The sequence below is a fragment of the Rana temporaria genome, chromosome 9 (assembly GCF_905171775.1).
Source record: "Rana temporaria chromosome 9, aRanTem1.1, whole genome shotgun sequence".
Lineage (NCBI taxonomy): Eukaryota > Metazoa > Chordata > Amphibia > Anura > Ranidae > Rana > Rana temporaria.
In genome coordinates this window covers 125,138,737-125,153,931 of record NC_053497.1, presented here as the reverse complement: position 1 = coordinate 125,153,931, position 15,195 = coordinate 125,138,737, and the positions used below count along the sequence as shown (strand labels likewise).

Below are 15,195 nucleotides of genomic sequence, written 5' to 3'. Positions count from 1 at the left end.
CTGACCGTCTCTTGTATCATGTCTGCCATCTCTGACCATCTCTTGTATCATGTCTGCCACTTCTGACCATCTCTTGTATCATGTCTGCAGTTTCTGACCATCTCTTGTATCATGTCTGCAGTTTCTGACCATCTCTTGTATTATGTCCGCCATCTCTGACCATCCTTTGTATCATGTCTGCCATCTCTGACAATCTCTTGTATCATGTCTGCAGTTTCTGACCATCTCTTATCTCATGTCTGCAGTTTCTGACCATCTCTTGTATCATGTCCGCCATATTTGACCATCTCTTGTATCATGTCTGCAGTCTCTGACCATCTCTTGTCTCATGTCTGCAGTTTCTGACCATCTCTTGTATCATGTCTGCAGTCTCTGACCATCTCTTGTATCATGTCTGCCATCTCTGACCATCTCTTGTATCATGTCTGCAGTCTCTGACCATCTCTTGTCTCATGTCTGCAGTTTCTGACCATCTCTTGTATCATGTCTGCAGTCTCTGACCATCTCTTGTATCATGTCTGCAGTTTCTGACCATCTCTTGTCTCATGTCTGCAGTTTCTGACCATCTCTTGTCTCATGTCTGCAGTTTCTGACCATCTCTTGTCTCATGTCTGCAGTTTCTGACCATCTCTTGTCTCATGTCTTCAGTTTCTGACCATCTCTTGTAGCATGTCCGCCATCTCTGACCATCTCTTGTATCATGTCCGCCATCTCTGACCATCTCTTGTATCATGTCCGCCATCTCTGACCATTTCTTGTATCATGCTCATTGCCTTTCACTAGATCCTTGTGTGTGTCTGCTGTCTAATATTAACTGAATTTTATGTTGGGCCCTTTGGTGATGTGGGGAAGGGGGGATGCACTTGGGGCACCCCATTTATGAATGTTAAACACAAGTAAGCTTTAGACTTGGCACTTTAAAACATTGTAGTACATACATCATTGGAAGAACCAGGTATCATTTTGCCGTAGAGCTGTACACATGGGCTGAATATTGGGCGGTATCGGCTCTGGCCCACATTTGGCCCATGTGTACGGCAGCTGGTCTGACTTTTGCCAGCCGAAACGGGCAGCTTCTGTTGAAGGGGCATGACAGAGAAAGGTCCGCCGATCAGCATTGATCAGCGCTCTCAGCCAATGGTTCAGCCCGCTGGAAACGAATAGTGTGTACTAGGCTTTACTCTGTTCTTACTCCAGGTACTCTTTAATAAGGCCGGGCCTTGTACTCAGGAGGAGTAGCCCGTATCACCAAGCACCAGACTCGGTCCCAGTGGTTTGTGTGAGCTGTACATTGCGCTCCTCTCTCCCCTCCACCTGAGAGTGTTTGTTTGTGCTAATCCTCTCCCGGCCAGCTGCTAACGGCGACAAGAGGGGCTTGGCGAGGGAGGGCAAGGATTGGGAGGGGGCAATTAGTTCCTGATGTCCTCGCATTAGGAGCATTAATAGGACTAAACAGGGACTCCCAGATGGTGGCACTCCTCCTCCTCATGCTTGAAACAAATTAATAGTATCCTCCTTCCTCCTCTGTTATTTTAGGAAGCTCCCCTCCTCCCTCCCTCGCCTGCCACTCCTTCCGTCACTGCCAGGGACAAAAGCACAACTCATCCCTGTAACCCAATCTATTTAATCTTCCCAGCAGGGGGCGGTGAGCGGCACACGTTAGACTAAAACTTTGCAGGCGCTAGTTGTTGGGTTACTCGCCCACAAGTCTTTGAACATTTTTACCTCTTTGTTGCTGGGGATAAGGCAGCGCAAGGGACACTTTATTTATTTTTGGTTAACCCTAACATTGCCGCCATTAACATTAAATCTCTGCAGGTTCACTTAAAAAAATTAATGATTGAGGATGCTCCCCTGTTCTCCTTAAAGTGGAATAAAATTCAAGACATTTATTTTTTATTTTATTGCAGCTTACCAAATCTTAGATGTGGTGGCTGCATTAGTTTTCTTCTTTTAAACTTTTTCCTTTTTATTTTCCCCTGGTGACCTAGCCAGTAAGCCTGTTATTTTTCATCTTTCATTAAAGTGATACAAAACGTCTATTAGCTGGATTCACGTAGGGCGGCGTATGTTTCAGCCGGTGTAGCGTATCGTATTTACGCTACACCGCTGTAAGTCAGAGAGGCAAGTGCTCTGACTTACAGCGGTGCCTCCTAAGTTACGGCGGCGTAGCATAAATGGGCCGGCCTAAGCGCGCCTAATTTAAATGAGGAACAGGGGCGTGTTTTATGTTAATGATTCGTGACCCGACGTGATTGACGTTTTTAAGGAACGGCGAATGCGCCGTCCGTGGACATATCCCAGTGCGTCGGATAGAATGCCTAAGATACGTCGAACACTGCCTATGACGTGAACGTAACTTACGCACAGCCCTATTCGCGTACGACTTACGCAAACGACGTAAAAAGATACGCTTGTTCCGACGTCCATACCTTGCATGGGCTGCGCCACCTAGGGAGCAGCTTTATCTTTACGCCGGCATATGTCTTACGTAAACGGCGTATCTTTACTGTGACGGGCAAGCGTACGTTCGTGAATAGGCGTATCTCGCTGATTTACGCATTCTATGCATAAATCAGCGTTCACGCCCCTAGCGGCCGGCCTAAGTAGAAAGCTAAGATACAACGGCGCAGGCCGTCATATCTTAGCTAGAAAGTATTCTGTTATCTTTGTATTGTTTCCTTTATGTGCAATCCCTGGTGTTTCTGCCAGTTCCTCTGCTTTCCTATTAACCACTTGCCGGTCAAATGACGGCTAGAGCGCAGACGGCCAGTTCTGGGAGGCCGTTTTATGGCGGCCTACCGCTGGGCGTGGGCGGCGTGCTCTGTGATCACAGTGCGCAGAGGACACTGCTGATCACAGTTTGAGTTAAAGAGCCAATCATCAGTATCACCTACCAGTGCCCACCTATCGGTGCCCATCAGTGCTTTCTCATCAGGGTCACCTACCAGTGCCCATCAGTGCTGCCCACCAGTGCCTCCACACAGTGTCACCTACCAGTGCCTTCTCATCAGTGCCACTTATCAGTGCTGCCCACCATTTGCAGTCTTTTTTTTTTGTTTGTTTAACAAAAAATTAACCACTTAAGACCCGGACCTTTAGGCAGCTAAAGGACCCGGCCAGTTTTTGAGATTTGGCACTGCGTCGCTTTAACTGACAATTGCGAGGTTGTGCGACGTGGCGTCCTTTTTTCCCCACAAATAGAGCTTTCTTTTTGTGGTATTTGATCACCTCTGCGGTTTTTATTTTTTGCGCTATAAACAAAAATAGAGCGACAATTTTGAAAAAAATGCAATATTTTTTACTTTTTGCTGTAATAAATATCCCCCAAAAATATATATAAACAAAAATGTTTTCCTCAGTTTAGGCCGATACGTATTCTTCTACCTATTTTTGGTAAAAAAAAATCGCAATAAGCGTTTATCGGTTGGTTTGCGCAAAATTTATAGCGTTTACAATATAGGGGATAGTTTTATTGCATTTTTATTCATTTTTATTTTTTTACTACTAATGGCGGCGATCAGCGATTTTTTTCGTGACTGCAAACATTATGGCGGACACATCGGACAATTTTGACACATTTTTGGGACCATTGTCATTTTCACAGCAAAAAATGCATTTAAAATGCATTGTTTACTGTGAAAATGGCAATTGCAGTTTGGGAGTTAACCACAAGGGGGCGCTGAAGGGGTTATGTGTGTCCTCATATGTGTTTCTAACTGTAGGGGGTGTGGCTGTAGGTGTGACGTCATTAATTGTGATTCCCTATATAAGGGAACACACGATCAATGACCGCGCCACAGTAAAGAACAGGAGAAACAGGAGTTTACACACGGCTCTCCCCGTTCTTCGGCTCCGGGGACCGATCGCGGGACTACAGCTGCGATCGGGTCCCACGGTCACGGAGCTTCGGACCGGGTTACGGGAGTGCGCCGCAGGGGCGCGCCCACGGCTGGGCACTTAAAGAGGACGTACCTGTACGTGCTTGTGCCCAGCCGTGCCATTCTGCCGACGTATATGTGCAAGTGGTTAAAAACCCAGAAAATGCCTTGTTGATGTCGGAGGTCAAAAGAAAGGGCAGACTGGGTGGAGCTGATAGAAAGGCAACAGTAACTCAAATAACCACTTGGTATGCAGAATACCGTCTCTGAACACACAACACATTGAACCTTGAAGCATATGGGCTACAGCAGCAGAAGACCACACCAGGTGCCACTCCTGTCAGCTAAGAACAGAAAGCTAAGGCTACAATTCGCACAGACTCACCAAAATTGGACAATAGAAGATTGGAAAAACATTGCCTAGTCTGAAGAGTCTCGATTTCAGCTGCGAAATTCAGATGGAAGGGTCAGAATTTGGTGTAAACCACATGAGAGCATGGATCCATCCTGTCTTGTATCAATGGTTCAGCCTGGTGGTGTAATTGTGTGCGGGAGATTTTCTTGGCCCCTTAGTACCATCGTTTAAATGCCACGACCTACCCGGGTATTGTTGCTGACCATGTCCATCCCTTTCGGGCTACATTAAATCGCACATGTTGACTAATTATTCAGTTTTTCTTTTTCTTTTTAGGAAAGGACAGAAGTTTTCCAACATTTCACTGAAGCTAAAGCTGGGATATTACTGTGCACGGTGAGTAGCTGAACTGTATAATCCTCCTTTATCAAAACTGGGGCAGATGTACAAGGCAACCAATCGGCTTCTACCTTTCATTTTCAAATCCTAACCACTTCCCGGACCCGCTTTAACTGACAATTGCGTGGTCGTGCGACGTGGCTCCCAAACAAAATGGTGTCCTTTTTTCCTCACAAATAGAGCTTTCTTTTGGTGGTATTTGATCACCTCTGCGGTTTTTATTTTTTGCGCTATAAACAAAAATAGAGCGGCAATTTTGAAAAAAATGCAATATTTTTTCCTTTTTGCTATAATAAATATCCCCCAAAAATATATATAAAAAAAGTTTTTTTCCTCAGTTTAGGCCGATAAGTATTCTTCTCTCTATTTTTGGTAAAAAAAAACGCAATAAGCGTTTATTGATTGTTTTTTATTAATATTTTTTTTTTTTTACTACTAATGGCGGCGATCAGCGATTTTTTTCGTGACTGCGACATTATGGCGGACACTTCGGACAATTTTGACACATTTTTGGGACAATTGTTATTTTCACAGCAAAAAATGCTATAAAAATGCATTGTTTACCGTGAAAATTACAATTTCAGTATGGAAGGTAACCACTAGGGGCGCTGAACGGGTTAAGTGTGACCTCATATGTGTTTCTAACTGTAGGGGGGTGGGGCTGGACGTGTGACGTCATTGATCATGCTTCCCTATATCAGGGAACACACGATCAATGACAGCGCCACAGTGAAGAACGGGGAAGCTGTGTTTACACACACCTCTCCTCGTTCTTCAGCCCCCGGGGACCGATCGCGGGACTCCAGCGGCGATCACACATTGACTTTAGGCCACATGTCTACAACATAGGAGACCGCAGAGATCTAGGCTGCATTGGCTTTAGGCCACATGTCTACAACATAGGAGACCACGGAGATCTAGGCTGCATTGGCTCTAGGCCACATGTCTACAACATGGGAAACCACGGAGATCTAGGCTGCATTGGCTCTAGGCCACATGTCTACAACATAGGAGACCGCGGAGATCTAGGCTGCATTGGCTTTAGGCCACATGTCTACAACATAGGAGACCACGGAGATCTAGGCTGCATTGGCTCTAGGCCACATGTCTACAACATAGGAGACCACGGAGATCTAGGCTGCATTGGCTTTAGGCCACATGTCTACAACATAGGAGACCACGGAGATCTAGGCTGCATTGGCTTTAGGCCACATGTCTACAACATGGGAAACCGCGGAGATCTAGGCTGCATTGGCTCTAGGCCACATGTCTACAACATAGAAAACCGCGGAGATCTAGGCTGCATTGGCTTTAGGCCACATGTCTACAACATAGGAGACCGCAGAGATCTGGGCTGCATTTGCTTTAGGCCACATGTCTACAACATAGGAGGCCACAGAGATCTGGGCTGCATTGGCTTTAGGCCACATGTCTACAACATAGGAGACCACAGAGATCTGGGCTGCATTGGCTTTAGGCCACATGTCTACAACATAGGAGACCACACTTCTAAGCTAAGCTGCCTAGACTTTAGCTCATATAACAGAGCCTGGCAGTATGGATAAACTCATGCATGTTTGGATCCTAGTCTAGACCCACTAGGAAGCCGTCGCTGTACTGGACCAATCATCTGCGGCTATGGCATTCCCCACCTCGCAACCGCATAAGGGGTGTGCATATGTGTGGCTTTGGGGCGTCAAATTCCTTTGCCACTTATGATTGGCCCAGTACAGTGACAACCTCTGGGCAGGTTCAATCAGATAGGTCCAGACTATGTTTAAAACACTCCTGAGCTCACCCCTACTTGGAAATAGCTGTTTTGTATTTATGGCCAGAAGATGTACCTTTTCCACTCAAAAAAATAAAAATAAATTGATTGGTATTTCTGGTGCACGCACATTTATTTTGTGTGAATTTTAATGTCCGATCCACTATGGCATTGTGCTGCCATCTTAGATAGAAGCCATGCTTACTGAAGTTCTTCCTTCAAGCACTGACTTCTTACTCTGCCCGGTCCTTGAATGTCCTTCATCTCCCCTCCACTGGCAGGAGACGGTGGAGTTTGATGCCGCTTCTCCGCGGCTCTGGCACTCTTCAGCAGCAGCCAGTTTGTGGCCTCCATCGCACAGGCAGCCAGCCTGCTGCATGCTACAGAAGGCTGCACAATTAGCTTTCTAATAGTGGCAGCTGTTGATCGGAGGACGTGTGAAGCTTGGAGCCTTCCGACCCACCACCAACTTGTAAATTACAGCTATCTGGAGTAATTAGTGCCGAAAAAACAGCTTAGCCGACTGCAGAAAGAGAGGCGGAGCGATGCTTAACCTCTTCAGTGCCACGGAGGAGGCTGCTAGGGCTCGTCTTTGCCCTTTGCGTTTTCTAAGCTAAGCAGAAAATCCAGGAATATCGCATTTACCTGTCTCCTAATTTTTTTATAGCTTAACCATTTGGTAGAATAACACAGCAGAAAATGTTTTGCCTGCAGCAGGATGTTCTGTTTTATTGTATAATAGGCATCACACACTATGCAATTTTATCCTGCAGCAAATCCCACCCTGTCAAAAATCTGAGATTTATTATTCCCAACCACCCTGTTTATCCTGAACTTGAAACTAAGGGTGATCAATGGCCTGAAATACAGCAGACGGTGCTGCTCCAGGAGCCCACAGCAGCCGCTGCCATGATCATATGCCTATGCTGAATGGGAGAAATCAGCCAATTACAATTCCTAAGTTGGCCATAGATGGATCGAACATCAAGCGATTATGGCCATTCTCGTATAATCTAATCTCTCGCCAGAAAACTTACTGGAAAAGAATGACCAGCTATATCCTTTCCAGAGATCATATGACCTTTCCTACCTGCTTTTCAAGAGAGGTCAGATATCCAAATGTCTAAGCATTTGATCACATGACAGGGAGGATTAGCCAATCTGAACTCATTAAGAGATAACATGACCAAATGCCTAGGTATTGGCTCACATAACCAATCCACTGTGGGATCACACAGCAGTGTTTTCTGGTCAAGGACTTTCAAGGAGTGGTGGGTGAAGTAACAATGTCTGTCAACCTTTAAGTTTCCTTTAATTTCTGATGCTGGAAATTGATCAAAAATCGTTATCATTGCGTCTTTACTACCCCGACTCAAAATCCGATAGAAACAGTGTTTTATAGTAGACTTGTATCCTAGCTGGAGTTTACCTTTAATCAAAATTGCCTTGTGCCCAAATGGGATTGGCACAGTGTCTGGCCGTGACATTGTTGAAGTAATGGCCAAATTATGCTTATAAACACTTCGGATTCAGATATTGGCGGCGATCGCTTCTCAGCCAGATTCCGCTTGAAATTGCAGGCACCGTTACGACTTTGACTCGTCTTGACGTTTCAGATTTAGTTCCGCTCGCTTGAGCTTCCTCCGTCAACCCCGGATGGTGCAGATGGAAGTCAGCTTGCTCTGGTGCCCGCCTGTCAGCCGGATTAAAATGACTCATTTATTTGCCGCCGAAGCTCACCAAGTATGGCAGCTAGCGAGGCGAACGGGGGCCTCGGAGCCTCCGCCAGAGAAATCCAGGCAGCCGTCTCGCCCTTTCCGTCCTGCCAAAAGTCATTATTGCTGAACGCGGAGAGCCACCAGCGGGGAGGCGTCCCCCGCCGTTACGGCGACAGATTGGGCTGCGTAATAAAGTCAGGCTGAGGCGAGCTAAGGGAGGCCAAGGCACTTGGCTGAAGGTGCCAGAATATGGCAACATGAGTTAGCCTGGCTGAGTAAACAGTAAAACATTTTCTAAATGACCTTTTTGCATCTTGCCCCCCTCCTTTCCACACCCACGGTAAAGATGAGCTATAGATGGGCGCCCTGCCAGCGTTGGGCAAGGTGGCTGCACTAAATACTGCTGCAGTCTGGGATTGGATGAGCGGAATGTCAGCTTCGTGATTCACCCCATGCTGATGCTGCAGCTCTGGCTGTACACTCTGTAAACACGCTTGTGACTAGTACCGCCTCTATAGATCATTTTCTCTTTTATATCATTAGCTAGCTTTCAAGGAAGCATGCTACAAGACAAATACAATGCTTGACTTCTCTGATCTCCTTCTAGGAAAAGCTAGTTTGATGGCTGTCATTCTGATCCTCTCACTTTCACGTCTCAGGTCTTTGACCTCGGACATGAATGCAGATCAGATGTTATGACTGCATTGTGACTTTACCTGCTGGATGCACATTCCAGCTTCGACAGATGTCAATCAAACGATTGTTTTCTGTTGAGCAGGGATGGTCACGTTGATTTAAAGTGGAGGTTCACCCTAAAAAACATCTATATACCATTACATCCAGCATACTTCCGACATCTACAGTATGCCGGGTTTTTTTTTGCCGTACATACCGTTTTATTGTTATTTTCCCTCTGGGTTCAGGCTCCGGCAGGACTGGGCGTTCCTATTCAGAGGTTAGATGATTGACGTCTGGTGAAAAACTTCCCCTGGCGCATAAGGCGCGTCACCAGTTTTCAGTAACTAGCCAACCTGCGAGTCGGCTCTATTCGGCGCCTGCGCCCGCTGTGTAGAGCTGACTGCGCAGGCGCCATATAGAGCCGACTCGCAGGTCAGCTAGTTACGGAAAACTGGTGACGCGCCTTATGCGCCAGGGGAAGTTTTTCACCAGACGTCAATCATCTAACCTCTGGATAGAAACGCCCGGTCCCGCATGAGCCAGAAGCCGGGGGGAAAATAACAATAAAACGGTATGTACGGCAAAAAAAAAAACAGCATACTGTAGATGTCGGAAGTATGCTGGATGTAATGGTATATAATTGTTTTAGGGTGAACCTCCGCTTTAACCACTTCAAGTTTGGACACTTTCACCTTTTTTTTTTTTTTTTTACTGTATAAATGAAAAGATACACAAAATGTAAAAAACAAAAAGTTTTTGTTATAAAATGTTGCTAATAAATATATTATTTTTTCATGAATGTAGGCCAAAATGTATTCTGCTACATTCTTTGGGTAAAAATAACCCAAAACAGTATATATTATTTAGTCTGTGTAAAAGTTATACAAACTATGGGATATATGTTTGAAAATAGATCAGTTGAGACCCTAAAATGCCGTACACTGGTATGACGTATGGCAGTGATCAGGATGCTAGTATGGCGGTGATCAGGATACTGTTGTGGGGTGATCAGGAGGCTGGTATGGGGCATGGTGGTGATCGGGACTCTGGTATAGTGTATGGCGGTAATCAGGACGCTGTTATGGGGTATGACATATGGCAGTGATTAGGAGGCTGGTATGGCGGTAATTAGGATGCTGGTATGGGGTATGGCGGTGAACAGGATGTTGGTATGAGGTATGGCGGTGATCAGGATGTTGGTATGAGATTTAGCGGAGATCAGGATGTTGGTATAAGATATGGCGGAGATCAGGATGTTGGTATAAGATATGGCGGAGATCAGGATGTTGGTATGAGCTTTGGCGGTGATCAGGATGCTGGTATGGCATATGGCGGTGATAAGGGTGCTGGTATGATGTATGGCAGTGATCAGGATGTTGGTATGAGGTATGGCAGTGATTAGGATGTTGGTATGGTGGTGATCAGGGACATTGGTATGATGCATGGTGGCGTTATTGTAAGCATTTGGACAGTGTGCTGCTGTTTCTCCAATCCCACCTCTCTAGTCCCTTATGTAGCTGGGAAAAAAGATTGTAAAATATATATATATATATATATATATATATATATATATATATATATATATATATATATATATATATATATAATATAATATATATATATATATATATATATATAATATAATATATATATATATATATATATATATATATATATATATACATACATACATACAAATGTTTTTCGATTTTGGTTCTATTTTAAACTGAATGGGTTGCATTACAAGTTGAGGGTTTACATATACTTTTAAGTGGTTGTAAAGGCAGAAAGTTTTTTTTATCTTAATGCATTCTATGCATTAAGATAAAAAGCCTTCTGTGTTCACCAGCCCCCCTAATACTTACCGGAGGTCCCTTTTATGTCCAGAATGGTCCATGAGTGTCTCAGCCGCCTGATATTCTCCCTCCTGATTAGCTGAGACACAGCAGTGGGCCATTGGCTGCCACTGCTGTCAATCAAAGTCAGCTAGCCAATCAGGGGAGAGAGGGGGCAGGGCTCCGTGTCTGACTGGACACGGAGCTTTGACTCGGCTCGGGTGCCCCCATAGTAAGCTGCTTGCTGTGGGGGCACTGAAAAGGAGGGAGGGGCCAGGAGCATAGAAATGGGACCAGAGAAGAGGGGATCGGGCTGTTCTGTGCAAATCTACTGCAACAGAGGAGGTAAGTATAACATGTTTATTATTTTTATAGGAAGAAAAAAGAGACTTTACAATCACTTTAAATGTCCATCAGTGTTTGGCCAGCGTTTACCAGCGACTAATTTTTTTGATTTTGTGTGGATTCTGGCGAGTTAAATCACCCACCTACTTCTATCCCTCGAGATTCTAATGGCAAGATTCCAGCACCTGAGTTCTCATCTCTGTACACCTGCTGTGGCCATTACAAGGCTCTAATTGATTTTTCATTTGTTACATTACAGAGAGTTCAGCAGGAGGAGTGATACTCCCCTGGGGCAGAGGAGGAGGGGGGCACCTTGGCAGAGGTGACACAGCTGGGGAAGTTTGGTGGGGAAATCTTGCTCAGGAAATCCCTAATAAAGGGTAACTCCTCTCTTGTGGGGGGGGGGGGGTGGCTAATAATAAAAAATAATCCAATTGCCTAAACAAGTCATATTGTAATTGAATGTTAATAAAAATTATACTTTGTTTTCAATCTGCAATGCTAGAATTTTCTGCTACGTTCCCTTTATTAGAACCCTGCAAGTGCAGCAGCTGAATAATAATTATGAAGTATCTCTTAAAAGCTTAAAACAAGTAAATATATACTTTCCTATCTATTTACTAATGCTAAATAGCAGTGTAGGGATTAAAAATAGTCAATGTTGATTGAGAGAGTGAAGTTACACTTTAAAAATCATCAGTGTATACAAAAAAAGTGTCCAAAAAAAAGATAATCATAAATTTCGTAAATAATAAATGGCCATAAATCCTACAGGAAAAAAGATGTCCAAAGTGCAGGTGTAAAGAAATGTGAGTCCTCAAACAAACACACAATATCGTAGTTCCAGAATTCAGACCAATCCAAATGCACCTGTGGGTAAAGACCAGAAAAGTCAGCTGCTTATCAGATAACCATGACTATCACTATTACAGCAAATGGTCAAGCGGCGCTTTCAGGGTTATTAAGGCTATCCCCCAGCCAATTAATCACCTCTGCTCCGGACAATCAGTACAATAATTCTCAGGGACAAAAGGCAAGAAGCACCCCCATAGTGTAAAACCATATTAAAAATTATTTATTGTACATAAAATCTACACACTTACAATGTCCAAGGACCAGACTAGGCTTCACAATGTGTAACAATGCAGTACAGATGCATAGAGATCCGTCCCGCTCAACCAATCCCTCATGGAGACATCACTCCCAAAGGCCCCACCCAACGCGTTTTGTCACAGATGACATCAGATGTGCTTGTATCACAAGCTTTTGTGTCAGAAGCTACATAGAATAGGTAATCGCTAACCACAGAGACCTCCTTGTTTGTATTTGGCTAAAAGGATTGCCCCATAAACATCACTTCCCTTTAGAAACTTTGACAGTGTGCATTCATTGTGATTGGAGTTTCCATGCCAATTAGGCAGCCATACACAATGCAGTGAGGAAGACTTGGGTCTCATAAACGAACAGGAGAAAATGTTATATCGTCTGTCACCACTGCTGTGTGCTGCTGTTCACCAGAATTACAAGAGCGGAGTTCTTTCCTCTGCCATAATGCAGCGAGGGAGGAGGAAAAGCTGCACACAAAGTTTTTACTGGTTTGTAATGAGCTGACTTTCATGATGCAGAATAAGACCCATGACATACAAGTGACAACTCATGGGCATGTTTCTGTGGCAGATCAGAAGAGTGAGGTATACTCACTCTCGCTCTTCTGGCCAGTGATGGAACCATGAGTTTTCACTCTTCTGGCCAGTGATGGAACCATAAGTTGTCACTCTTCTGGCCAGTGATGGAACCAATCTGGCCAGTGATGGAACCATGAGTTGTCACTCTTCTGGCCAGTGATGGAACCATGAGTTGTCACTCTTCTGGCCAGTGATGGAACCATGAGTTGTCACTCTTCTGGCCAGTGATGGAACCATGAGTTGTCACTCTTCTGGCCAGTGATGGAACCATGAGTTGTCACTCTTCTGGCCAGTGATGGAACCATGATTTGTCACTCTTCTGGCCAGTGATGGAACCATGAGTTGTCACTTTTCTGGCCAGTGATGGAACCATGAATTGTCACTCTTCTGGCCAGTGATGGAACCATGAGTTTTCACTCTTCTGGCCAGTGATGGAACCAATCTGGCCAGTGATGGAACCATGAGTTGTCACTCTTCTGGCAAGTGATGGAACCAATCTGGCCAGTGATGGAACCATGAGTTGTCACTCTTCTGGCCAGTGATGGAACCATGTCACTCATGTCACTCTTCTGGCCAGTGATGGAACCCTGAGTTGTCACTCTTCTGGCCAGGGATGGAACCATGAGTTGTCACTCTTCTGGCCAGTGATGGAACCATGAGTTGTCACTCTTCTGGCCAGTGAGGAAGCCCTCTCTAGTGATCCTGTGGCTGGTGAGTTGTCACAAGTGGCAGGATCACTATTGTGACGGGGCCTAGTAGGCTTAGTTTTTTTTTTTTTTTTTTTTTACTTTTAGAAATTCAGCAAAGGACTTACTATATAGTAGAATATAATATTGGAATTGGCTCAAGATTGGCCTTTAGACCCACAACCTTTGGTGCCTGAAGGAACCCCTCTGCTATGATCACTATTTACAGAACAATGTTTTCTTGTTTTATGGGGGCCTGAGCTGGCTTAGAATATTGTGATGTAAATTAGCTTGTATAAGAAGACAATTGATCATAGAGTAGTAGATGATGAATATGCAAGAAAAAGCTACCTCTGACTCCCATAGGACAGAGGCCTACAGCACCTAATGGTAACTTTGAATCTTTTAAGAATCTGTTTAGAATCATTCTGTTTAGAATGCAATGGTTATGGCTGGATTCTTGAGTACACACCTAAAGTGCCCCTCTTACTTACTTTAATGTGGGGTCATGTGCACAATTCTGTATTGGATTCACATGCCGAGGAAAAACACAACAGGTTGAGTAAACAGGAACTAAAGGCAAATCCTTTTTTCGAAATCTGCAAAGTGTATTATCGGCTAGTTTCCTTCTCACTATGTATGCAAACTGCTAAGCTGTATTTTGTTGTAGCCATTGCCTTCCGTTGATTTATACAAATATCTAATTCACATACGTTTTTGACACATCACACCTGGGTCTTGTGTCTTCTCATTATCCCGAGTTTGTGGGACTGACCTGACGCAGCAGAAGGGAAACAAAAGTCTGCAGCAGATTTAACCCCTTGAGTACTGTTGTGTAACCCAACAACTTGTCGGGTTATTTTTTGCCATCTGTGTCCCATTGGGGAGATTTCCCTTCACCTCCTGTCCCATAGCCACAACAGGAAGTACAAGGAAATCCCTCCAAAGTGTGGGAATCCCTGGTTGTCAGCAGAACTTGTGTCCCCATTTGAAGCTTTTCATTCTATTTCTGTTCTAGGGACAACCTACAAATTGGACATTTCTTCCACTTTCCATTTTGGAGAAAATGTTCAACAGGACAAACGGAGGATGTGGATCTCTACCTCTACTCAATGCAAAAAAATAAAAATAAAATAAAGTTTTTTCTTTAGTTATAGTTTCATTTCCAACCACCCCAGATACATATACCTTCCTTTTACTCCGTCAATGCTCAGTTCTGCTGCCTGGAGTAGAGTAAGCTCTCTGTGAGCTCAAAGTTTTGGAGCTTACCCAGTGCTAAGGGCTCTTACCCCGTTTTGGATACGTGAATGCCTAGTCGCCAAGCACCAGCACTGTCATGATGGGGGAACAGGATTGAGTCAGACTCCCCATACTTTTAATTATTAATTATTACACTTTACTGTCAGCATAAGAACAGCATGGTGAAGAAGTAACTAGAAGACATACCTTCTAGTTACTTCTTCACCATGCTGTTCTTATGCTGACAGTAAAGTGTAATAATTAATAATTAAAAGTACCTTGGCCTCTATAGGCAAAGCGCAGGTTCCCTTTCAGAATGTTTTGTGGTTTATGAATGTTAAGGGTAGAGTATAGGGGCTAGGTGTACAAATTAGGTTGAGGCTACAGTGTTAAATTGATTTCAGGGGCTATTCTGTTGGTGCTAGATGATAAATATTTAATCTTGGCTTTTTTTCCTTGTTCATGGCTGTATGGAACAGGGATTAAAGGAAAGTATGTTCTTCTGGAGAGTAGGGCATTAAGCAGACTTGTTGCTTTTCCCTGCTTGGACAATCCCTTTCTAATACCGTATATACTCGAGTATAAGCCGAGACACCTAATTTTACC

The 15,195-nt window shown here is 44.3% G+C and overlaps 1 protein-coding gene across 2 annotated transcripts in view; it reads left to right on the top strand.

Annotated features, from left to right (window-relative positions):
* Positions 1-15,195, top strand: part of DDX31 (DEAD-box helicase 31) — a 126,127-nt gene that overhangs the window by 30,177 nt on the left and 80,755 nt on the right. For both annotated transcript variants that reach the window (XM_040324423.1, XM_040324422.1), the window contains exon 14: positions 4,573-4,632. In XM_040324423.1, coding sequence (XP_040180357.1) covers positions 4,573-4,632 — 60 coding nt within the window. The remainder of the gene's footprint in view (positions 1-4,572; positions 4,633-15,195) is intronic.